The following is a 27,262-nucleotide window of genomic DNA, read 5'->3' as shown; positions in this document are numbered from 1 at the left end:
GACTGGGTCTCGACTTCCCTCGGTCTTGGTCTTGACTTGGTCTCGGACCCTAAAAGTCTTGGTCTTGTCTCCGGTCTCAATACACTCTGGTCTTGGTCTTGTCTTGGTCTCGAGTTAGGTGGACTTGACCACAACACTGGCAACCAATTCATAATTCCAAAGTTTTGCTAGCAAAAGTTGTGCTGCACACATTAATACTTGAAAATTTGTTTTTATTTTATGGTCGCAATGACTGAGGGAGAAGAACAAGTTGATTTGGTCTGAGAAATAATTCAAAATTAATTTTCAAGGTGGACTTTTCCTTCTTTCTTTTACATATTAAGACAGAGAGAGGTCTCAGCCAGTGTTTGCCACTTTCAACCCAGCGCAGTGCCCTTCAATACCACTGGCTCACCACATCTGATGAGTATTGCAAATTATTGCTGTGAATGCCTGCAAGGTAACAAGACAGAACGGACAAATCACTACATATGGTCCCTTTCTATCGTACCACATAATGGAACTATACCTTGTTTCAGTAGTTCATGTAACTGAAACAAAGAAACCAACTCTATGACAGAATCTTTGAAGTCTTTCTGCATAAAGATAGATGGATTGATGTCAGTAATGCATTTCAAAGTAACGCGTTACTGACGTTGGACCACTTTTTTCAGTAACTTTGTTTTGTAATTTAATTTTATTTCCTCTACCGTCGTTTCTATGCAAAAGTATCGACAGTGACAGAAATGTAAACAATGGAGGGAGATGAGCATTTTGTTGCTGAAAAACAGGAACTATTTTGAGTTTCTGTCACCAAGTCCTATTATTATAAGCAGTTTTGGGCTTGTTTTTTCTAAAGTTGCTTGCAGATTTAATGAGTTGCGGGTTGCGCTGTTATGGGCTCATTTTTGAACGTGAAGTTATTCATTTGGGCTTGGAAATAAACAGACTCATAACAAATTCCAGAATTTGTCTGTCATCCAGGTAGTTTTAGTCAAATTCAAAATTCAAATTCAAATGTTACGACGCTTCACACTGAATTCAGTTATTCATCCAGTCACACACTGTTAATTACTTGATTTCTGTGGAATTTATTATCAGTTGTTTTTGGTCACTCTGAAATATGATTTACTAAGTGATTTTAAAAAGTCCTGCTAAAGGGCAAGAGTATTGTATTTCTCTACCTTGAGGATTTTTAATCTGCTGTAAATTACAAACAGTGGAAGATTATTATATACTAATAACATAATGTATTAAACCCAGTTTGTGATTAGTTAAACCTTTTCTGTATTTGTGAAATCTATAATGAAGTTCTATAAATTTTACTCTGTGTTTTGCATCTTTTTCAGCATAAAGCTTTGGTCTCAAGCTCCTGTCCTGTAGAGCTTGACTGCATGCTAGTGAGTCAGTTTAGCCATTAATTCAAACGTGTAGGAGAATGGAAACATCTAAACGTTCCAGGAATCTGACCCTCTAGGACTTTTGTTTGAGACCATTGCTATAAAAATACTTTGCATAATTACTATAAGTTAATGTTTATAAACAGCTCGTTTAGATTTATTATGACTGATTGATTAGTTGTGGCACACATACTTTTATAGGCTGAGTATTCTTTAAATTGCACTTTTCACATAGAGTAATGTATTCCAGATTTGTACTAGAGCATATTAGAAATAACAAGGTTAGTTTCCCAATTAAGAAGCTACAATCAAAAGCCAACATCAGCTTCAGGGTAAATGCAAATGAATTTATGGTTCTGCATACTGTTGTTTGTATTCAAAACAGTGCATACATTTTGGCTCAGCAGGAGCAGTTTTTCAACACAGCAGCAACACAATGAATTGTCGACATCCCACTGACGTCTTGTAAGAACCCATGGAAACAATTAGTGGCATGGTAGTGTGTGGCAGGTGTGTGTCTGTAATTTTTTTTAACTCAAAATAAAATGCACTGAATACAATTATATGTTCAATTATAAACTGGCATGGTTATTGCTAAAGTTGTTATGCAGTAGGATTATTATGTTAGCTGAGATGTTTATTAGGCTGTGCTATGAACAGGTTTAAGAACACCTGTACTCCTAAATTTAAAACATCGGCGTACAAGAATTTGAACTGACTGAAAATAAACCTTTCATATTTTCAGACTAGTTACTATAAAAGGTATAACGATAACTATAAATATATATATATATATATATATATATATATATATATATATATATATATATATATATATATATATATATATATATATATATGGATGCAGTGTTATGCATTTCCTATAGCCCCTCAAATGCATAACGCCCCTTTAAAAAGAAGACATACATTGGATGTGAAGGCTGCCAAATGTTCTCTCTCCCACACACTCACACACCAAGCTCCATCGACCTGAAATCCAAAGGTCCCATTTTAAGATTTCTAACTTTTTAAACTCTGTAGGGCTGCTACTTCATCAGGCTGGATTTTATAGAAAAGACATCAAATTGTGTAAAGGACTCAACACTAGGGTGCTGCTATAACTTATTGAGTTTCCTCCCTGCAATTACACCAGCAAAAGACCCTTCTATTTACCTGTGTAGACAACTCCATTTATTTCTATTGACATGTTGATGCTGTTAATGCCGTTGGTAGACAGATTCAATGCAGACTCTTGTCTATCATCTGTCAAGAGAGAAAGCACAGAGGGAGAGAGGAAAACTCAATATGAGCATTTAGAAAAGAAATAGAAAAAGCAAGAGCAGTATTGCGAGAATTTGGAGAGTGACAGTATAAGAGATTTATTAAGTGTTCTGGGGACACAGGTATAAAAAGATGTGAATTATGGAGGACCTCTATCATAGCAACCAACCTGGGAACTATTACAAATACAGTTACAAATGGTTAATATTTTTTCTTATGTCTTCCCCCAAAACACCCCCCAAAAAGAAAAAAAAAAAAACAACTAAAGGTGAGGGATGTGGGGGGGTTAGGATTCAAGAGCTTAGACCAGTCCAGAAATTGCTTTTCCATACAAAGTGTAATGATTCTGTGCTTTAGTCCTTTTTGGGGTTCATGTCATTATGTATAGCTGTTATAAGTTAGTATTGTACTTTGGTGCATATTGTTATGTGTAGTGAAGGGTTATGGGCTTGTAAACACTGTTGAGAAGTTTACTGTGTGACCCACAGCACTCAAACGGTGTCATAAAAATTAGCCTTTGCACTGATGTCCAGATTGAGTCCACTTCAACTACATGCGGACCTCTTTGAATTGAAGTATGCCCAAGTATATTGGGACCTTTAGAATCCAAAACTATGGCACCATCTTGGTCAGAAGCCACCATAGTAGTAATTCACAAAGAGGGTAAGGATCCCACTGACTGCCAGACCTGTAACACTGCCGAGATCAATGCATACTCATAGCATTCCTAGCAAGACAACTTGAACTTATCATCCAAATCATACACCCTGACACACATACACATATATATGTGCTTAAAGTCACTCTACAACCTGTTTAGGGTTGGCCAGGAGGAAAACACACTGCTCTTCCTGAATCTGAAGTTCAACTATCCAACGGACCTTCCTCTCCAGGACCCCTGAATAGACCTTTCCAGGGATGCTTAAGAGTGTATATAGGAAAAACGCCTATATAGTCACTTGATTATGCTATGAATTGGCACTAGGTGCCCAGATAATACTGGCTCTTTAAAGCTTAATTAGTTGAAATGTTTTAGCACAAGTATCTGTCTTAATCTGGTGTCATGCTGGTAACAAGTATCTTACCTCTTTTGACAGAAGGGGCCTGGGTGATATAGTTGCTTTGGTGAGAAAGCGTTGGTACATGTGGCTGTATTGTTGTTGTTGGGAGAGAAGTCTGTGGGCCTGCGACAGAATAGCTGAAGATGGTAGAACTGTGGTTCTGCCTACGGCTCTCCCGACGGTTGCTGTCTATTGCTGCTTGAAGTTCGCCAGGAGAGCTCAGTCTCCGCTTTTCACATTCATATGGATAGAGGTACTTCATATACCTGCATCAAACAGCATACAATTTCCTTTGAACAATGAGGCATCTTTCAATATTAGTTTGTAGTGTCAAAATGCTATCTGAGTGTTAAAATTTACTTGTAATATAAAAAAGGATTCTCCCACTTTCCTTACTGAATCAGTTGTGGCGATAATACAGTGTTTCTCAATTCTGGTCCTCACGCCCCCGTGTCCAGCATGTTTTAGGTTTTTCCCTTCTGCCACACACCTGGATTGTATCTGTGATTAACAGGCTTCTGCAGTACAGGTCCTTCTCAAAAAATTAGCATATTGTGAAAAAGTTCATTATTTTCCATAATGTAATGATAACAATTAAACTGTCATATATTTTAGATTCATTGCACACTAACTGAAATATTTCAGGTCTTTTATTGTTTTAATACTGATGATTTTGGCATACAGCTCATGAAAACCCAAAATCTCTATCTCAAAAAATTAGCATATCATGAAAAGGTTCTCTGAACGAGGAAGTAACCTCATCATCTGAATCAACGAAGTAACTCTAAACACCTGAAAAAGATTCCTGAGGCTTTTAAAAACTCCCAGCCTGGTTCGTTACTCAAAACCGCAATCATGGGTAAGACTGCTTACCTGACTGCTGTCCAGAAGGCCATCATTGACGCCCTCAAGCAAGAGGGTAAGACACAGAAAGAAATTTCTGAACAAATAGGCTGTTCCCAGAGTGCTCACAGTGCCAAAACCACTGGTAAATGGTTTACTGACCATGGTATTACTGTGCTCAATTGGCCTGCCAACTCTCCTGACCTGAACCCCATAGAGAACATGTGGGATATTGTGAAGAGAAAGTTGAGAGATCCAACACTCTAGTTGACCTTATTTCCACTATCGAAGCATCCTTGGCCTCCATAACACCTCAGCAGTGCCACAGGCTGATTGCCTCCATGCCACGCCACAATGAAGCAGTCATTTCTGCAAAAGGATTCTCGACCAAGTATTGAGTGCATAACTGAACATAATTATTTGAAGGTTAACTTTTATGGTATTAAAACACTTTTCTTTTATTGGTCGGATGAAATATGCAAATTTTTTTTTTATAGGAATTTTGGGTTTTCATGAGCTGTATGCCAAAATCATCAGTATTAAGACAATAAAAGACCTGAAATATTTCAGGTGGTGTGCAATGAATCTAAAATATATGACAGTTTAATTTTTATCATTTCTTTATGTAAAATAACAAACTTTATCACAACATGCTAATTTTTTTAGAAGGACCTGTACTTGGTGGTTATGCAATCATTTGAATCAGCTGTTCTGGAATAGAGGCACATCTAAAACATGCAGAGCAGGGGGGGCGGTGAGGACTGGAATTGTGTACTGAGATAATAGAAGAATGGCTCAAACTACCTGTGTTCTTTATTGGTCACACAAATATTTTAATCATTACATTCTTACCTACATTTTTGTTTGTTTTTCTAATCACTTCCATTTTCCCCACCACCCTCGGTTTTTTTTGTTGGAAAATATAAACAAAACCTTTTCTAACTAAAGTCCCAAAGCCTCCCCCCCCCCCTTTAAATTGGGGACTGGGGTTACAATTATCAAATCTTTTATATTAATTTTGGGCAGCCCAGATCAGAGCAGCTATGTTTTACTTTACTACCAGCCAGTCCCCAGCATGGGTCACAATTGAGTCTCAGTTGATTGAAATAAAAATCAGGTGATTTTTATTTCTACCCAGACAGGAAAAAGCTCATTGAACAAACAAAAACATTGGCAAAAAGCCCTTGATTAATTGGAGGAAAAACAACAATCATCCCAATTCTCACAATTTGTTGGCAACAATTTTAAATCAGGTAGAGAAATGCTTAAAACAAAGTGCTGGTTTGATCATAGAGATATGGAACATGGGATGGATACAAAGCATCGAAGGAAGGTGAAGATGGACTACCATGGGACTGATGATGAAAGTGAACTTGTCATGTTTCTGGCCCGTCTGCCTGCTTTGTTTTTCCCCTCAGCTCTCACCTCTCCCATCAAGCCCATCTGGTTCACCTTCATGCTGCTGCGCTGGAGCACAATCAGGCTCATGTCTTCCATCTGTTCACCAGCAGTTATAGTCAGCTCTCAGGCAGCCAGATGATGCCAGATTTTTGAAAGCCTTGGTGTGAGTAGATATCCAGCATTTCTTCCTGACCTGACCACGATCTCAAACACGTTTTTTGTCCCTTGGATTTTCCTGCCCTGTCTAGCCCACGTCAAATTCTTCACTGGCTTCTGTTTTCTGGACTCGACCCTGCTTCTGCCTTTTGACCTCTGCCTCCTGCCTTGCCCCTGGATTTGACTGCCTGACATTGCCTACACGTGTTGGACCCTTTTCTGTGCCCTGACCACTGCTTTTCGCCTGCCCCTCAGATAAGTCTTGCCTTGTCCTGCCACCCTGATCCTGCCTCAACCCCTTGACCTCCTACTTCTATTTCTTTCTGGGATGTGTGATCTGTTACTACCACTGAGCTGCCTGGACTCCTCATCCCCCACAACACTTTAAGAAGAGGTTCCTGTCCCATTGCCGGTTGTGGCCTGCCCCCTACCCTGATCCTCAATAAAGATCTTATTGTTTTTTTCTACTTTGTGTCTGACTGAAATTTCGGGTCCTCATTCTGAGCTTTACACTTGTAGGGCCAATGAACCTGGAGGATAACTTTTTGGACATGGTTTTTAAAAGGATGTCACGAGCAGATAACTAAACCTCTTGTTCAAGTAAGTATTAAGGGGCAAGAGTTTTTTTTCCAGATGGCAGAAACGTTGGTTCTGATCAGCAGTGTGGTGCAGGGCAAAGATGGTGTTGGTCTAGATGTTCTTGCAACAGCAGATGTGGTAATAAGCAGAGGTGACAGATATATCATGTGCCTTGGAGGGAAATGGAGGTGGCTGGCAACCAAGAGAGAGTTCAAAAGGACCCCAGCTACTGGGAAGAGACCAGTTTCCCATCAGAGTTGTGTTCTGCAGGGCAGAGACAGCGTGATGCTATGAGGACACTCCACCCAATGAAGAAACTGACTCCAGCCAGATGGTTTAGTGGACATGAGACAGCAAAGGGTGGATTCCAGTTCTTGGTTCATACATTCTGTTTTACCATTTGACTGAGGATGAAAACCAAATGTGAGACTAACCTTGGCATTGAGTGCTTTGCAAAACTGTTTCCAGACTTGGGCGATGAACAAGTCTGGAAACAAGTACCACGATCTGATAGGTTATCTTGAGGGATGGAGTGGAGTCGGAAGACATGCTTTGCCAAGAGTTGTGCAGTTTGAAAGACTGTGGGAAGCTTTTTGAGGGGGACAAGATGGCAGGCTTTGGAAAAACTATTAGTGATAGTGTTACAACCCCCTCCCCAAGTCCACTATGGGTAAATTTTGGCACTGGGTGTAACACAAAAGAAGAAGTAACCTAAACAGTCGATATCCGTAACAAAAGGGTTTATTTACAGTGCAGGTAGAAAAAAAACTCAATCACAGGAGCAAACCAAACAAGAAAAACAACATAGGGAAGCTTTGAGCTTCAGGGTCTCCAAGGCCAAAATAATAAACAAAACACCCCCTTCTAACTATGAAATAATAACAACTTGCTAGAGGTGAAAGTAAAGAAAAATGTAAAACCTGAACTCCCTGGCTAATCATCAAAACAGGAGAAAACAGTTAAACAAAAATGGCAGAGAACCCCTACCGGCTTCCAATGGGAAAGAAATAAGGTTTTGGGTTACACACTTGATTTGTCACAAAATGCTCACAGCAACATCAGCCAAGCTTCCACAAACAGCCAGCTTACAGACAAGATCAATACAGATCAGGGCCCAAGGAGAGAGGAAAAGGGACCTGACATCTCTTCTAGGGATCTTCTTATTGGATGGATGACTAGCTCCAACACATTCCACCTGTGGCAGCCAGGTAAAACTGACACACAAAACAAGAGAGCTCTCTCATGAAGAGAGCCCCTAGAGGTCAGTGACCGTAACAGATAGAAAATGATAATCCGGTGGCAAAATCAATAGCAATGTGGGACCAGAGTCATTTTGGTATGGGTTGAAGTAATCTTGAAGGAGGTTGATTACCTGTCTTATTCTGGGCACAGATACGGGAAACAAGGATGTATTCTTTAACATACTGTAAATGGATGGCCACCAGAACTTTCGGTTAATGAGAGCAATAGTGCAACTGATACCAGAGTGATAGGAGAACTGTCTGAGCTGAGTGGATCCAATGGATGAGTCTGGCTAGGTGGAAAGGTCTCGATCTTTTGAGGGGGACTGGAACTAGGATCAGGTTCATTCTGTGGGACTCGAGTAATGATGTATTTGATTTCCCAGGTGACGTGCCGAAGGAACAGCTGTGTCATTATGTGTTTTCTTTTCAGAGTCTGGTGCGTACTAGTAGGAGAGAGCATCTGGTTTAATTTCTTGAAGCTTGGACAGTAGAAATGAAGTTGAAACAAGAGAAAAACAGGGAGCAGTGGGATTGGCGAGAATTCAAGCATTTGGTAGATTGCCGATAAGAAAGATTTTTTTATGATCAGTCCAAACCAGCACTGGATGTTGTGCGCCCTCCAACCAATGACCCCATTCCTCCAAAGCAGGTCCTCTCAATTCCAGTCCTCAGGTCACCCTGCTCTGCATATTTTAGATGTGCTTCTGTTCCAGAACAGCAGATCCAAATGATTGCATGACCTCTTCTGCAGCCATCAAGTACTGCAGAAGTCTGTTAATCACCCACAGACTCAATCCAGGTGTGTGACAGAAGGGAAACACCTAAAACATGCAGGGCATTAGGGCCTGAGGATCAGAATTGAGAAACACTGGCCAGGACTTCTCTGACACCAACATTGTAGTTGTGCAGTGCAGAGACAACAAAACAAAAAGGTGCAGAAGTGAATTTTATTGTCCAACGTGGATCTTTGGGAGAGGACAGCTCCAACCCCTGAATCTGAAGCATCCACCTCTAGAATTAACTGAGGAGGAGCAATGGGGCTCATCCAGCCCCAGTGCTCAGGCTGGATGAGCACTGGGGCTTCAGAGAATCATTTCCTGATTTCCAAAAAAAGACTATAATTCCTGATGAAACTGCTAAAAATGTGCAAAACCCAGAAAAAGGTTAAAGTTATTTGCAGTTAGTGGGTATGGGTTAATACATCACAGCTTTGATCTTTCCTGGGTCGATGCTCACCTATCTGTCCCTGAAGACGTAGCCAAGAAAGATAACTGAGGGTTCATTGAACTCACATTTCTGTGAGTCTGTTGGAGACGGTTCTCCAACAGACGCAAGACAAGATGGACATGTTTCTGGTGATTGGTGGGGTTCTTGGAAAAAATTAGAATGTCACTGAGATACACAAAACCAAACTGGTTAAGAAATGTTAAATGACTTTGGACTTGTATAGTGCTTTACCAAGTTCAGAGGACCCCAAAGTTATTCACACTACAGTAGTTCACCCATTCACACACACACACTCAGACTACAGTTACTTATCGAAATCACTTTGCATTACTATCTTCTTTTGGAATTTAATTTTATTTCCTCTACGCGTCTTTTATTCCCTCTATCGCCGTTTTTACGCAACAGTATCAGCAGCGACAGAAATGTGAACAATGGAGGGAGATGAGCATTTTGTTGGTGGAAAAACATGAACTTTTTTGAGTTTCTGTTTCCAAGTCCGATTATTATAAGAAGCTTTCCACTTGGTTTTTCTAAAATCACTTGCAGATTGAATGAGTCACGGGTTGCTGTTTTTGGGCTTGGAAATAAGCAGACAGACCCCAGAATTTGTCTGACATCCAGTTAGTTTTAGTCAGACTCTCCTTGTCCATCATTTCCCAGATGATCCGTCCTGCTGTGTCTTTGTTAATGTTAATATATAACCTCTGAATGACGTCGAGCTTCGCGTTGCGCTCCAGAAAACTGCAAACTTCGAGACTATTATGAACAGCGCAATAAACGTGAAAACAGCCACGAATGAACGTGTTCGTAAAGTTGTGCAACTTAAAGCCATTATAATTATTAATATTAAGATAAGTGTCACAAATCTGTGCAGCGGCCATCTGAGTTGTGGAGCGGCAGCAGGAGCTCTGACACCAAACGCAAAGCTGTAACCTGGAGGGTGGGGTGGGGGAGGGGGGGTAAAATCCTGTTTATAGTTTTCCAGACAATACTGGAACACAAATAACTAAAGATTTTTTTTTGTACTGTTGTAACCATTAAACAATCTCCCCTTCAGTTCAACCATATAAGTGGAGACACATTGTTGATGTTACCATTATAAAATAACTTGTAATTAAGTATTGGCAAAGATCAATGTAATATCCACAGGTGGTGGAGCGTTGTTGTTAGCAGCCGCTTAAAGTAACTAAAAAAATACACTTTTAATGTAACTTAGTTATTTTCCAAATCAAGTAATCAGTAATCTAATTAAGTTACTTTTTCAAGGAGTACTGAGCAAAACAGGAATCCAAAAAGACGATGGTGAATGGATGGGAAGATAATAGGAGAAGACGAGAGAAACCAACAAGGAGTGACTGAGAATAAGGTGTTTAATAGGAGGGTGAACAAAAAGCCTGAGCTGATGAGTTAACTGATTGCAGGTGTGAGGAGAGAGAGCAGAAGTGCAGACTGAGGGGAGGAAGAGAGAGATAAAGTGTCACAGGGGATGAGGGAGAGTACGCAGGGAACTAGGAAAATTAATCCAAGAGTAAAGAAAATTAAACCAGAGTAATTAAAAATAATTACACAATAAATAAACGTAATAAACTAGAATTACTATATAAGGACTAAGCTAAAGGAAAATACCAACAAGGCTGATCTAATAAAAGAAAAGGAACTAAGGATCACAGAAATTAACAAAACCCAAAACCTAATTAAACAATCAAAGATCCTGACATTGATGTTGCTTTACTGTGGCTGATTCTCTGTCTTCTTCTAGATTATTTTTTCCATCCCAAATTTTCCTTCTGCACAGCTCTCAGCTCCTCCTTGTTTCCTGAGCAAAAGGCTCTCTTCTGCTTCAGAAGAACCATTATTTCACCGTTGATTACCGTATCTTCCTGATGTACACAGTGTTATTCATACAAATCTGTGGTGGTGTCGATGTCCTCCCATGAGGAGTACAGAGCAGAGAACACAGACAATTATCACAATAACATGTCAAAACTCCATTGGAAGGCCTCCTGACTGGTTTCCTGGTGGCTCCTTTGATGGCGCATTAAAGCCACTGGCTCATCCACTTTGTTTGGAAGAGATCTCAAGTTTCCCCACAATGATGGACAATTGATGACATGTCTGCACTTTCTACCCTGGTTGCAATGCCTGAAGCCCACATGTCTCCCACGTCTCTTCCTTAACAGGTGCTACCAAGAGCTAGGAGTTGATCCGTGTTGTAAACAATGGACATATTGATGTTTTTCACAAAAAGATGTAAAAAAACTAAAAATAATGGAGCTGTCCAAACAAATGTCAGCTCTATTGTGAAAAAACCAGTGGTGAGCACAGAATCACACACCACCACCCATTCCAGTGAAAAAAAAGTGAAAAAGTGAAGTGAAAAAAAATTCTAAGGTAGTGGACATTCCCTAAAATTCAGTTACAGTTACAGATATATTTGATATATTAGACAGTCACACATAAACAAAAATTGATTAAGGCAGACCAACACCCCTTAGAGAGAATGTAGAATGAGGAGAAGATAAAAACAGATCTCGAGCTACAATCTTTGCTTCACTTGGTGTCATCCCTAAGGTGTGCTCAGTGGACTTTAGCTTTGGATGGTGAATGTCGTTTTGTATCTGTTCCACTTGTATGAATTGTATGGCTTGCAATATTTGATCATTTTCAGCATTAAACTCTGTTTTATACTGAGCCAAATCTCATTATTTCTCAAGGTAATGTCAGTGAGGGGTTTTGGTCGGCACGGATAAACAGACCTCAGTGTTGCACAGAAGAGAAACTGACTGCGCTAAATATACCCATAACTATGCTGAGAGAATTAACAAGCTTTAGCAGCCGAAATGGGAGATACTTTACATGCAACTGTCACCCAGGTTCTTCACCAGTCAAAGCTTTATGGGAGAGTGGCTACTACTGAAGCATGCCTTTTAGCAAACTCTACTGTAGTTTGCCAAAAGGCTTGTGGTTAAGTGGAAGAAAGTTCTTTGGTCTAATTAGACCAAAATGTAGCTTTTTGGCCATCAGACAAGACGGTACATTTGGAGGACATCAAAAGCCTCCCATCACCACAAACACATCATCTCATTGAGAAGTATGGTGGTGGCAGCATCATGCTATGGGATGCTTCTTGGCAGAAGGGTCTGGAAGGCTTGTAAAAGTAGAAAGTAAAATGAATGCAGCAAAACTTAGGAAAATTCTGGAGGACAATTTGTTTCTATCTGCAAGAGAACTAAGTTGTCAGAAAATTATTTTCTGGCAAGACAATGACCCAAAGCATCCAGCTAAACCTACACAGAAATTGCCTGTAGACTATAAGGTGCATTGTTTTGGAGTGGCTGAGTCAAAACCCAGACCTGAATCTGAAATAGAATATGTGGCTGAACTTGAAAAGTTCACCCCGCAACCTGAAAGAGCTGGAACAGTTTTACAAAGATGAGGTAAAATTGCACCATCCAGATGTGCAAGCCTGATTGAGACCCAGCCAGAAACACTGTTGTGACTGCAGCCAAAAGTGCATCTACTAAATATCGACTTGAAGGAGGTTAACATTTATCCAATCACTTATTTTTTGTTACATGTCTTTATTTAATAGTCTGTACTTCGTAGAAATTTTTCACTTTGGCATTGATGGAATTTTTGTAGTTTCTTTTGTTAAAAACGGAAAAGTTTGTTTATCATGATTGATTTGTTTAAGCAATAAAAGAGTAAAAGATCCAAGGGGGTGAATACTTTCTACAGATGCTGTAAAATAGAAATGCAATGATCTGTCCTGATTCTAAATTAATTTGGATTTAAACACAAACATCACAGATTCCAGTTGTCATTAGCGGTTATATTAGAACACTAAATACAGCATTATGTAAAACTGTAGTATTTGAAGAGACTGTTCTTTCTTTTTACAGAGATTGTAAATAAAAAGGATGTCGTCCATATGAATAACACAACTAGTCTTAAGAATATTCTTGTTGAACCTTATCTAAAACTCTTTTTTTTTAACAGTCATACTTACTGTGTTCGGAGAGTAAATGCTGCACTAGTAATAGAGGTTGGGAGATGGAGGCCTTTGGTAATCTCACGCCATATCTTTTTATTGATGACTTCCACTAAGCCGCCTTTTTCTGTGACGAGCTTGTAGAGCATGTAGAGATCCAGCACCTGCTTTGCCATGATAGGAATTCGATTCACTGGAGTCCCTGCAGAAAGCAAACACGATATCCAGGATCAATTCTATTACCTTGGTTCCTCCCATCAATAGGCTTCTGCATCTTCTTATAAGGCCAATTTATCTAAAGCCAGTCAAATGTCTGACAGTTGTGTTAAATGAAGAGGATGTAGCTTTTAAAAGTTTTTAGCATTTTATCAGTGTTTGTGTTTTTATGTTGTCACATTGTCTACTGTTCATATTTGATGCACAAAAAATTTTCAAATTAGTGCAAAAAGTTGAAGAATCTGTTTGAAACTTTACAGATAAAAAAAGTCTGTTTATCAAATAAAAATGGTCTAATACAGGGGTCACCAACATGGTGCCTGCAGAGCAAGTTCTAAAAATAGTCATTGTCATTAGGTAGCAATGCCAAAGAAATTATTTAATTACATATTTTTACATTGAAGTAATAACATTTGTTTATATTCAGAATTTAAAAAAAAAAAGTAAATTATATTAAAAAAAATTAAATACATTTTTATGCATAAAACTCTTTTCTATGGTTAAAGTTCAGAATATGCGCAGACGCCTGCAGGATATTATTGGAAGGCAGCAGCGCCTGCAGTACTGCTGCACCCACTCTGCCTACCTTAGGATTTTACTTGAAGTAAAAAAGAAAAGAATAATTTCTGAAAGTTTAATTATCGAACCCTCTTTACAATTAACAAAATTGTGGAGAGAAAAAAAAGATCTTATGTGTCAAAACATCTTGTATGTAGCACACATCTGAGTCTGTTGGGGTCAAAGGGCACCCAAAGCTTAAATCTTATTGGTCAGTTTGCTTTTGTTTATTTGGTGGCTTGGCACTTTTTCTGTAAGCTAAAAATGAATGAGCAGAGTTTGAACCTCCCGTAGTTCTAAGAGCAGTTTGGATGCCGGTTGAGCTTTTTACCGTGCCTGGTTCTGACGGGTCACCGGTTATGAACTTCTTTGATTGTTTCTCGAACTGGACAGTTAGCGGGTCACCCGTTAGCTGACATCTGCCGTTCTTCCTGAGGGTCGCGCTAAGACTGTGGACCCAGGGCCATGCAGAGACCACTAAAGGGGCAGGTGCTCAAAACAAAAACAAAAAAAAAAAAAAAAAAAAAAAAAAAGGGCACATCTAACCGCATTCTAGGACAGAATATTAACAAAGCCTCTCAGCTTTCAGAGTTTAATAAACAATGATAAATTACAAAATTGTGAGATATGCAATCAAAGCTAAGGTAAATTTCTATAGAGCATACAACTATGCATATGTAAGATATTTTATTAGTAATTTCTTTCTGCAGGTCTATTTTGTTACAGGAAAGTATTGCAATATTCAAACCCGCAATTTAGCAAGATATATAAATCAGAACTAGACCACCAGACATATTTTGTCTTTACAGAATTACACTATTAAAAATATAAACAAGGCCCAATGCAACCTTTTAGTGACTGTAATCTATAAAACAGAGCTGCCTGTTTGCTGCAGTGGAGATGAAGATGGTCCATTCAAGAAAGCAGAGCTGCATCAAACTTTAAGGTGGAACTGCAGAAAAAATAAAAAAAAAGCAAAAATTGATTGTTAATGCATGTCACCATGAGAAAAGCCTACTGAGTTTTGCTTAAAAAAAAACATTTTTAAAAAAATTAAAATCACACATTTTTGTCTCATGAAGTGAAAAAATTATTTGAAAACAAACTTATTTGCATATGTCATAAATCTTTTCTTGCTATTCTAAGTTTTTGTTTGTGACTCAAAGTTTTGCTTGTGATTCTCACATGATGTCAGGGGCAGGACCCAACAGAACAAAAGATTTCTGATGTGTGCAAATAAAAGTTTTTGTTTGGCAAATAACTGTTAAGTTCACAAGACAAAAATGAGTTATTTAATAAAAAAAAAGAAAAAGTTTTTTGAACAAAACGTTTTGTTTTTGAAAAATAAATCATTACAATTCCAAAAGTTTTGATTGCAATTTTATTTTTACTTAATTGAGGTTAGTTTATTTTTTCATTGAATAATTGGGGGAAAAAATTTAACTTCATACTCTGTGAACCAGAACCTAAACTTACTTAAAGTCTGGATTGAGTTATTTCCCCTTCATTAATGACTTTTATTACATACATTATATCTATCATGGTAATTCAGGGTGAGTTATTTTTAATTCTAAATGAATATCCTTGTTGGACTTTTATTTAAGTGCTATTCTCCTTCAAGATACATTTACTTAACGCCAGAATAAATGCAATGTACATTATGCAGCAAAGCAAATTAGAAGATCGGACATATATCCATTATGGAGATGATCGGTTTTGGAAGGGCGATGTGCCCCCTATTGCATAAGCGATACTGAAGAATGACTGCTATGATTAACGATACAGGGAAGAAGCTTTTAGTTATCTGGCTTTGCTAGCAAAGTCGTTAGCTGGCAGCTAGCTAATAGCACATCAACAACAGCCTAATGTCTGCATGATAAAAATACTGAATTGATAGATAAGAACAGTTTTTCCTCACCTGGCTGTCTCCTTCACTCAGTAGTTCTTCAGAGAAAAGCAGACGCAGAGGCCGGTCAGTGTCTGTTGTATTTCATTACCTCTCTGCTTAAACCGCTGAAGCAGAAACGAGACTTCAACGTTTTCCGTCATCTGACAAGTAGCAAGTCTACTCCACTTTATTAAACAAAAACGTTTTTTGTATATATATATAATTCACCAAAAACTGTTCTGTAATCGGGAACGTTCGCTACGTTGAGCTCCAGTTAGCCGCCTTATCTCACTGCAAAGAGGCAACCATAGACATCAATAGTAGACCCCTCATGGAGCGCTGAGCCGTACGTAACAGCGTCCGCCATCTTGTATGTGGCAGCAGAGCGATCGTAGCTCCTTAAGTCCTGTGCTGTGAGGACTTGTTTCAACCGTTTTACGAAACAAACTGGATTCACTAGGATTACCTTCATCAGGTAAGGATGAAAGATCAGAATTACTTGACTTTGCAGCCAGAAATTCGCTTTTAAACAACCGAAAAATATTTCCTATGTAGCTAAATTGGCCCGAAATAACCGCTGATTGTTAGCGTAGCAGCTAATGTTTTCATACTGTTTTCTAATGAGAGAGAGGTGATGAAAAACCGCTGTTAGAGGAGAAGTTCATTAAAAACCAGAGGATTTAGTGAGAAAAGATCAGTCAGGATCAGAGCTGGAGCTGCTGTTGTTCAGCCTGTTTCCAGCTCAGCTTCTCCATGTCGGTATTTAGCTATAAAGATGCTACGAGTCAGAGCCCAACATGCTGAAAATGTCTTTTTCTGAATGTGAAGGAAAAATATATGTATTTTCTATTACACTTTTGGATAATTTCTCTTTTATCCTTGGCTTTAGCCTGTGAACCAGGACGCCTCAGAAGTCATTGGAGTTCTCCCAGTGAGACCAGCAGACTGAAGCCCTGCCTGTGACCAGTGTTCCCAGTATAATAAATAAATGTTTTGTTCTTTCACTTTTTGTGTTTTTTTCAAATATCTCAATCTTAAGTATTAGTGTATTAATGTAGCTTATATAATGAAATAAAAATAATTTACTCTGTTGGAATTATTTTCACTCTTTGCTGTCAATAGCAGAGTTGACAAATTCTCTGGAAAAAAGTAAGAAATATATGTAGTTTAATGTTTGACAATGACTGATTTATAAATCAAAAGTCATTTCTCAATAATGTATAAAAAATAAATACAGGAAAATTATTTGTTTCTTGTCTTGAAATGTTAAATGTACATTAAACTATGGAATTATGTAAATATATTCTTCAATAAAACACTGTAAAAGTGTGTCTGTTCATCAATGTCATTATAAAAATTTTCAGAATCGTTTCTATCAAATAAAACATTGTGCTCTTTAATTTAATTGTGCTCTTTAAAGTTAGAAACGATCTCTTTAGTCATTTCTTTGATTGCCAAATATATTAATGTGTGTGAGAAAATGTGTCAATGGCAGGTATTAACTTAAAATACATTGTAGAACGGCACTTTATCAAGTTCAGCCCATTCACTTGTATTACCTTACTGGCACATATTCCACATTCAGTAAATATCCACACACACACACACACACACATATATATATATATATATATATATATATATATATATGTAAAATACTAAAAAAAATTGACCAAAAGGGCACTTGGGGGCAAGGAGAAAAAGGGGCAGGTGCTCAAGCACCCGTTCGTTATAACAACTTGACATTAACCAAGAATATATATATATATATATATATATATATATATATATATATATATATATATATATATATATATATATATATAAATTTCTTATATATTATTCATATATTTATTTGAATAATAAAATATTTTTTATTTGTTAACTAATAAATAAATTATATATATATTTTATATATACATATATTTTATTTAATATATTGACGTCTCTGTGTGTACATATGTTCATAAATGTTGATTACTGTATATATAAAAACGATTTATCAAAATCAATTGTATTATAGGTTCACATTTATTTTCTTTGTTCAGAAATTACAATTAAAATATGAAAAGTCATAAATGTTGTCTTTGGTGATTGTTTAATTTCCAAATATATTCACGTTTATTTGTGAGTGGGTCGATGACGAACATTAGCTAAAAATACTTTGTGGAATGGTATTTTCTGAAGTTCGGTCCATTCATTTGTATTAGCTCACTGGCAGAGATGCCACATTCAATATGGCGGACGCGATTACGTATCGCTGCAACGGGCCGACCCGCTCCATGAGGCGTCTACGTATTAATGTCTATGGAGGCAACTGTGTCATGCATCACGGGCAAAAGGTCAAAGGTAACAATGTGACCGGAGGGCTTATTATGTTGTAAAAAAACAACAAACCCAACAAGAAACTAAAGAATTTTAGTACATGTTATTATGTGTCAGAAGAGGGCTTAGAAAATAATAATACTAAAAAAAAAATTGACCAAAAGGGCACTTGGGGGCAAGGAGCAAAAGGGGCAGGTGCTCAAGCACCCGTTCGTTATAACAACTTGACATTAACCAAGAAATTGTGATCCGTCATAAATTTGTTATAAAAGTATTACCGATTAAACTATAAAAATTATGTAGCTTTATCTGATAATATATAGCTCTGCCATTTTATTTAGTCTTAAATTTCTAATTGATCTAATGGATCTGAATTTTTACAGCAAGATGTCTACAAAGCACTTATGAACTTTGCATTTGACACATTAAGGCTGTTTTAAGTAGTGCAATAGACCATCTCCACCAGTGAGAGGCAACAGTGCACAAGCAGGCGTGCAGTGTGTTGGTGAAGAAGAAATCTTCCATCTTGTGGGGTCTACCTAACACAAGTTATAACCATAGACATGAATAAGTAGACGCCTCATGGAGCGGGTCGGCCCGTTGCTGCGATACGTCACAGCGTCCGCCATATTGAATGTGGCTTCTCTGCCAGTAAGCCAATTACAAGTAAATGGACCGAACTTCAAAAAGTGCTGTTCTACAAAGTATTTTAAGTTAATATCTGTCATTGACACATTTTCTCACACACACTAATATATCAAAGAAATGACTTAAGACAGAGTTTCTAACTTTTGATGTGATTATTTAATAGTTTTGGGGCTTTTCTGAAGAAAGAGCACAATGTTTTTATTAGATAGAAATGATTCTGATCATTTTAATATTGACATTGATAAACAGACACACTTTTACAGTGTTTTATTAAACATATTTACATAATTCCATTTAATATTTCAAGACAAAAAACATAATTTTCTTGGATTAGAGGACTAATGTCTCAGCAGGATCTAGAGAAACTCATCCATGCGTTTATCTTTAGCCGTATTGATTACTGCAACAGCATCTTCACAGGTCTGACTAATAAATCAATCAAACAGCTGCAGCTGATCCAGAACGCTGCTGCTCGCGTTCTCACTAGAACCAGGAAGATAGAGCACATAACACCAGTTCTAAAGTCCCTACACTGGCTCCCTGTAGCTCAAAGAATAGACTTTAAAATACTGTTGTTAGTTTATAAATCACTGAACGGTTTAGCACCACAATACATTAAAGATCTGTTATTGCTGTACCAACCGTCTAGACACCTCAGATCTTCTGGTTCTGGTCTGCTCTGCATCCCCAGAACCAGAACCAAACGAGGAGAAGCAGCATTCAGTTTCTATGCACCACGGATTTGGAACAAACTTCCAGAAAACTGTAAAACAGCTGAAACACTGGGTGCCTTTAAATCTCAACTTAAAACCCACCTGTTTACAGTTGCTTATGGCAATTGATGCCTTCTATGTATTTGCGAGTGACTGGGAGTCATTGCGCGTATATAAAACCCTGTAAATTCTAGACTAACAGGTAACCAATTAATGCACAAAATCCGCGTAGGACAGCGAAAGTCCTAGCGCAAAATTTTCGCGAAACAGGCGGACGGAGCCTGGTGCTGCAAGGCTGGAGGCCTTGTCCTGTTAGGCTGTGATTTTATCTTTTCTTTTTATCTTTTTATTACTTTCTTTTTCTTTCTCATTGTTTAAAATTATGTAAAGCACTTTGAAATGCCTTGCTGCTGAAATGTGCTATACAAATAAAATTTGATTGATTGATTGATTGATTGTATTTATTTTTTATACATTATTGAGAAATGACTTGATTTATAAATCAGTCATTGTCAAACATTAAACTACATATTTTTCTTACTTTTTTCCAGAGAAAAAAATATTTCAGTATGTCAACTCTGCTATTGACAGCAAAGAGTGAAAATAATTCTAACAGAGTAAATTATTTTTATTTCATTACATAAGCTACATTAATACACTAATACTTCAGATTGAGATATTTAAAAAAAACACAAAAAGTGAAAGAACAAAACATTTATTTATTATACTGGGAACACTGGTCACAGGCAGGGCTTCAGTCTGCTGGTCTCACTGGGAGAACTCCAATGACTTCTGAGGCGTCCTGGTTCACAGGCTAAAGCCAAGGATAAAAGAGAAATTATCCAAAAGTGTAATAGAAAATACATATATTTTTCCTTCACATTCAGAAAAAGACATTTTCAGCATGTTGGGCTCTGACTCGTAGCATCTTTATAGCTAAATACTGACATGGAGAAGCTGAGCTGGAAACAGGCTGAACAACAGCAGCTCCAGCTCTGATCCTGACTGATCTTTCCTCACTAAATCCCCTGGTTTTTATTGCAATTCTCCTCTAACAGCGGTTTTTCATCAGCTCTCTCATTAGAAAACAGTAAGAAAACGTTAGCTGCTACGCTAACAATCAGTGGTTACTTTGGGCCAATTTAGCTACATAGGAAACAGGGGGGTGCTATAGCTCCCCCTGGAAAAGTCATAGCAACCCCAGAAAATATTAAATTTTTTTAAAATCTGATTTAACATTACTTATATGTAGTTGTTGCAGCATTTTCATCAAAAGACACAAAATAAAAATAAATCATCATATGCTGAGTAAACAAACAAACAAAAATCCCACAAAAGCTGTGTCATTGCAGGGGGGGCGCATCTGGATGAAAAAAAAACAAAACATGAACACTGTATGCGCAGGGTTTTTACCTTAGAACGGCCAACTCTGTTATTCCTATGTCAATTTGATACAGTAGAGGCTTCAACACTTCCCATATTTGCATCCTCTGTCACTTTTATCAGCAGTTAAAACTGTTTAATCCGTTGTTAACATGTTGTAACCCGTTTTTCCGAGCCGCCTTTAAACGCAACATGAGCGCTACGACGCTCGCGCTGGGTTTCCACCTGTGAAGGAGACCTGCTGCTGCTGGGCGGAGCTACGTAGGTTTGTGTTAGAATCACGGCAGCAAACCAGCAAAACGCAAAGAACTTTTCCCTCCAAACTAACCGACTGAGTTGAGTAAAGCTGTTGGATGCAGGTAATGTTAGCTAAAAGATGACAATACAGAACCTTAAGCTCAACAAGTACCTTGTAGGCTACCGATGTTGGTGTTTATTTTCAGCTACATACATTCATTTTGCCCCCAAAAAAGTCGATGCGCCCCAGACAACCATTTGTAATCCATAGGGGGGCACAGAAAATGGCAGAAGAAAAAGTTTGGGAAACACTGGTCTATACCATTATCATTTCCAGGAAACAATGGACCTCACCAAGCTCCGCCCAGAAACGCTACCAAATGTCCCACGTGGCTGCATGTCTCACAAACAAAGCCTCGCGGAGCTTAGTTTCTATGTGTAAACATGGCGTCTTTCATTTTGACTGACTGCAGAGTATTTCTGAGTCGATTAGTGTAGCATTTCTGCCGGATTTTCACAAAATATCTGTCACGACAATGGACAGGGGAACCAACAAGTTCATGTCATCTTTTTTGGATGACATCAAGGTGTTTGAGCCATGCGATGCCTCCAACATTGTGCGTGTCCCATCGAAATGCTACCGGTCTATGAGGAAAACAGCAGATCCTCACACCCTCTGCATAAATATAGCTGTGGACAAGATCACTGATGCCTATTGTTCTTGCAAGGCTGGGTAAGTCGGCATTCATGGTTTTGAGGGTTATTTTTGGAATCAGTGATTTCTGTTGTAAGCCTGTTACTCGGTACTCGGTGCTAGCGTGGCTAACACGATTACAGTTTAGTAAAAAGCCTTTTCAGGTAAAATAAAATCTTTAATGCATGTCAGATACGGTACACATTGCATATTGATCTGTTCAGCTAACGTAAGACTGTGTAACAGACAGGCTTCAAGGTGTAGAAGTTGTATCGGTACTGCCATTATGCTGTACTTAGCTAAAAGGTTTTCATAATGGATGTGTTAATTATTGACTTTCTTTTTTTCATTCACTAAACACAAATCAATAATATTTACACCTTCACACACTCCTTTGTTCTTATTGATCCTACGACGGTTGAGCTTCAAATGCGGTCGTGCTCAAGCTTTGATCCAAGCAAGGCATCCCGTTTCAGATTTAGGAAATCTGTGAATTTTAGTTCCACAAATACGATCAGGATACCTGACATCGCCTGTACAGATTCCCCACTGACAGTGGAGAACCATTCTTTATGGCGTCCTGACGCAAAAACTTTCTGCTGGTCTGCTAGTCCACAATGTACATTAGCATGCGTTTACTACTGTAGCTTGTGTTTGTGAGACGGTCACGCACATGGTAGCTGCGGTGTGACGTAAAATGGGCATTAGCCAATGAATCGCGGCCCCTGTGGTAAGGTCCATTGACATGATGCTGGCTCCACCCATGCAATCCTCCCCCAATCATTCCAGGGTATTTGTCAGCAACTGACCAATCGGCGGTCGCAATTTCTTAGTTTACGCAGATCTGCTATCTACATGAACTGACTTCGGCGATATTGACAATGTTTAAAATAGCAACCTACCATAGTAGTAAGAAGGTAACTGGTAGAAAGCATATATTTTTTTAATCATAATAGTAATAGTCAAATCAAGCCCTGTAGTGGATAATTAGGCAATTAAATGAACACAAGTTAATTTAAAAAAACCAAACAAAAAAAAACCAAACAAATATGGCAATATGATGCTTTGCACCTGATGTCACTCTCTCCAGCACGATAGATGTCCAAATCTATGCTCTCCTGTGTAAAGCCTGTCAAAATACATACATGTGGTAGCCTAATATCGCTTTTATTTAGTTGATTTTGCAGTAATTATAATATAATTTGATCAACACTTTCCACAGGGAGGAGATATGGGTCGGCTTCTAAGGTAGCTGTTTCAGGCTTCTGTAAATACCGCCGTCTATGAGCCCCAACCAGGTGTGTTACCTTCACACACAAATTAGCTTGATTCCAGCAAGTAGAAACTATGAATAAACTGACAAAAACAACTTTAGCCACTCAGTTCAATGCTCCTGAATCTCACTTCCGACCTACATCATGGTGCTTCAATGTGACGTAGGGTCAATAGTAGGGTATCCCCTTTGTCACAAACACTGTTTTAACCTAAACAATGTAATATTATCTGGAAGTCATCTGGCTAAGGCTTCGTGCTGACGTCTACGCGTCAAATAAATGCAAACCAGTCTGAAAAATAACAAAACTAATGCGTGTGAGTTGATAGCTATAGGGAAAAAAGATCCATCACAGCACGCTCAGTAAAATGCTTAGCTCCCCCTTAGCACCTGCAGGAAAAAATTTCTGTTGCCGCTGTTCTGTCAGATAGCCATACGCTGTCAGGATAGCATACATGCAGTTAGTACAAATGCCCACGCATGCGCATTAAGAAGTCCGACCGTCAGTGGAGTTGTCAGTTCAGCATATGCAACAAGTTATGACGAAAATAAGTCATTACATTTTTAATATTATCATATAATATGATAACTAGATAAATATACATGTGTTGTCGTGGTTTCAAAGTGTATTTAAAGCAGGTCTGGCTGCAGCTGGAGTCAACTACAACACACGCCCGTGTAAAACTCATTAACCTACTTAACCGCTAAGTCAGAATGCCATACAACTGTTAATAACAAAGTGTATGATGATCTACGTCATGATTCTATGTTGTTGATTAAATAAAATCATATGGTAATGACTGCATATACATGACTGAGCTAAGCGTATGACTATCTGACAATGTATGCTGATCTGACAGAACACCGCCACTGTTTCTCGGTTGTTTAGAAGCGAATTTCTGGCTGCAAAGTCAAGTAATTCTGATCTTTCATTCTTACCTGTGAATGGTAATGCCAATGAATCCAGTTTGTTTTGTAAAACGGTTGAAATAAGTCCACAAAGCACAAATGAGCTCCGACCGCTCTGCTGCCACATACAAGATGGCGGTGACATAACGTACGACTCAGCGCTCCATGAGGGTCTACGTATTCATGTCTATGGTGGGGCCTACCTAACACTAGTTATAACAGTGTTCTGTCAGATAGCCATACGCTGTCAGGATAGCATACATTCAGTTAGTAGCATGCCCGCGCATGCGCATTAAGAAGTCCGACCGTCAGTGGAGTTGTCAATTCAGCATACGCAACAAGTTATGACGAAAATAAGTCATTAAATTGTTTATAATATGATAACTAGATAGATATCATATCGTTGTCGTGGTTTCAAAGTGTATTTAAAGCAGGGTCTGGCTGCAGCTGCAGTCAACTATGCAACACATGCCCGTGTAAAACTCATTAGCCTACTTAACCGCTAAGTCAGGATGTCATACAGCTGTTAATAACAAAATGTATGATAATCTATGTCATGATTCTATGTTGCTGATTAAATAAAGTCATATGGTAATGACGGCCGTATACATGTCTGAGCTAAGCGTATAACTATCTGACAACGCATGCTGATCTGACAGAACAACGGCCAGACCTCCTGTTTAAAAAGAAGCCGAAGTTTGGCACCTAATACATATGACGTATGTGTCTTTTTAATGTTACATTTTCTTTGAGAAAATAACATTGACTATGTTCTTTCTTTCTAATGTTGGCTATGAGCAATTCAAACCAATCCTACTTTGCTGTAAGTTAATGTTAGCTGAAGTTATTAATCTCCATTACTGTAACGTTAGCCCTTAATATTAAACATATAAACAAGACAAGCAAATGGGGGTTTTCCCTCCAATTTTAATCTAACAAATTAATAGCCAATATGTTAGTCAAAATTATCCTTTATGTGCATTATTTTGCAACTTGTGATGTGCTTGTGTTCTTTGCTTTGGCAACTTTAGCCACATTAAGACTGATTTTATCCTAAGGACACATGGTGGGGGGGACAAAGTTGGCTAATGAAGACATGCTACGAGTGTGGAGGATGATAATAAGGACCAGCCACCAGAGAAAGAAGTTCCTATTTGACCAAAGAGAAAGAAGCAGATGAAATATTCCCCAAGAAAATTAGGCAAGTCATTTTTTGTTACTATTTTCTCCAGGTGAAGGGGGGTGTGAGGAGATAGGTAAGTGGTAACATCCAAACATCCACCAGCTGAGTTAACAAGTTATGTTGTAGAGTTAACTGAAATAGGAACTTACGCTATCCAGGACTTTGCAGTACTACTGGATAGGCATACCTAGACACTAGACTTAGACTGACATGAGACTGACTAGACAAAGACGTAGACGAAGACAAGGACCCGACGAGGAACACAGACAACAGGTGGAACTAAATACACACGGGGTAATCAAGGGAACAAAACACACCTGGGAACAATCAATGGGGAAGACGCAGAGACAACAGAGACTCACAGGACAGAAACTGAACAAAGAAAAACCTTAATATAAATACACAAAAACACGGATCATGACAGTATCTGGTTGAAAATAATTTTGAATGCTCATTAAGTGAAAAGATACACTCATGTGCCTAAAACTATACATTAAATCACATGTGTCAAACTCAAGGCCCGCGGGCCACATGTGGCCCGCCATGCCATTTTATGTGGCCCCCCCAGCATTTTATAGGCCGATGATCGACTTAAAATAAGTTTTTGAGCACAAATTGACTACAAACTACATTTCCCACAATGCATTCCGATTGTTACCAGCCAACATTACGGCTTCTCGCCACTAGAGAGCAGCAGAGTCACCTCAAGCTGCTTATTGATTTTCCCAGCGAATAAAACTGAGACATCGACAAGCTAACATCAAAACGTCCAAGAAAAGAAAAATCGATTTACAAGTAAGACTGTGAATGAAGATGTGTGAGTTGGTGTCAGGGCGGCAGGTCGCGCTAGACTTTTTTGTTATCCGTTATCTTGATCAACAACGTAAAAAAAATTCGGTCATGCACTATTTTTATCCGTGAAATTACAATCATATTAACATCAGCTATTTAGTCGCATTTTATGCGGTTTAGTTAATATTCACCGTGAATACAGATCCCATCACAAATTAAGCAGATAAATGTATCTACATCTAAGCAACTTCACTTAAATTAATGTCACTTCACCCGCTGGGGTCTGAACGCACTTCCTCCTGGTTCCCGGTCTGCAGAAAAATCCGCCGCGTCCGCAGTGGTTGAGCAGCGGACTGCGCATGTTACAGTCTAATTAACTTTTGCATCGTCATTTATTTCCTCAAGATAAAGTACCGGCTCCTCAAATGGATCCTCAACGTTGCATTCTCTTTAGTTTTCTCTGTAATGGAGACTTGAATTTAACGCTCCATTTCAACCAAAGGTTTGTAATGCGCTTCCTAACCAGACGCTCCAAACCGTCCGGTCCATAACTCTTCAACACGCTGTCAGCTCCCGGTCAGAAAGACGCATTTAGTTCAGAGTCCATGAGATGATATTCAGAAAGGATTTTTAATTAATTGATTTCAGTTGCCTCTGAGACTAAATATTTGCGTAAAGTCTATAATGTCTGCCCATGTGACTTGTTTTTATTATTTGTTTGCTTACTTTTAAACACTGATTTAAATATTGTAATTTTTAAACTGAGCAGTAATTTTACATCCATGGAAACTCAAATGTAATATTTAAAACTTCAATACATAAAATCAGTTATTTAACTATATGAGATGTTTAATTTATTTTTAACATTGTATTTTTATACATTTATGCTAGGGCTGCCCAAGTCTAGTTTTCCAGAGCTACCATCTGCAACTTTAGATGGTTCCTTCTCTAACACACCTGGACCATTGATAAGCCTCTACAGAACTGAATGAGGGAAGTCAACCTTTTGTCTGGGGTGTTTTAGCAGGGATGCCCTCCTGATTTGTACCGTCAATGTGGCCCGTTGAGGGTGGCCAATATGCTGAAGTGGCCCTCGGTGAAATTGAGTTTGACACCCCTGCATTAAATGATGCATTCTGAATAACAAGCTGTCTGAACTTCTGCCACACAAATATTTGATCAGAATAATTTTGTTCAGCTTTAGTTATTATGCTACTTGTATTAAGAAATAATTGTATTGCACTTCAACCAGTCATGTTAACTAGACATTTGTCTGCCAGT

The 27,262-nt window shown here is 38.4% G+C and overlaps 1 protein-coding gene across 1 annotated transcript in view; it reads right to left on the bottom strand.

Annotated features, from left to right (window-relative positions):
- LOC106908690 (AT-rich interactive domain-containing protein 3A-like) overlaps positions 1–27,262 on the bottom strand; it is a 48,882-nt gene that overhangs the window by 4,074 nt on the left and 17,546 nt on the right. The window contains exons 3-5 of the mRNA XM_088008491.1: positions 13,181–13,364; positions 3,728–3,987; positions 2,553–2,678 (exon numbers count right to left, since the gene is read on the bottom strand). Of these exons, the coding sequence (XP_087864617.1) occupies positions 2,553–2,678; positions 3,728–3,987; positions 13,181–13,364 (570 nt within the window). The remainder of the gene's footprint in view (positions 1–2,552; positions 2,679–3,727; positions 3,988–13,180; positions 13,365–27,262) is intronic.

Source organism: Poecilia mexicana, unplaced genomic scaffold (assembly GCF_051168715.1).
Source record: "Poecilia mexicana isolate PSO_F unplaced genomic scaffold, ASM5116871v1 scaffold_9, whole genome shotgun sequence".
NCBI classification, from domain to species: domain Eukaryota; kingdom Metazoa; phylum Chordata; class Actinopteri; order Cyprinodontiformes; family Poeciliidae; genus Poecilia; species Poecilia mexicana.
Note: the sequence above shows the minus strand (reverse complement) of the source record. Positions and strands in the feature narration are given on the sequence as shown.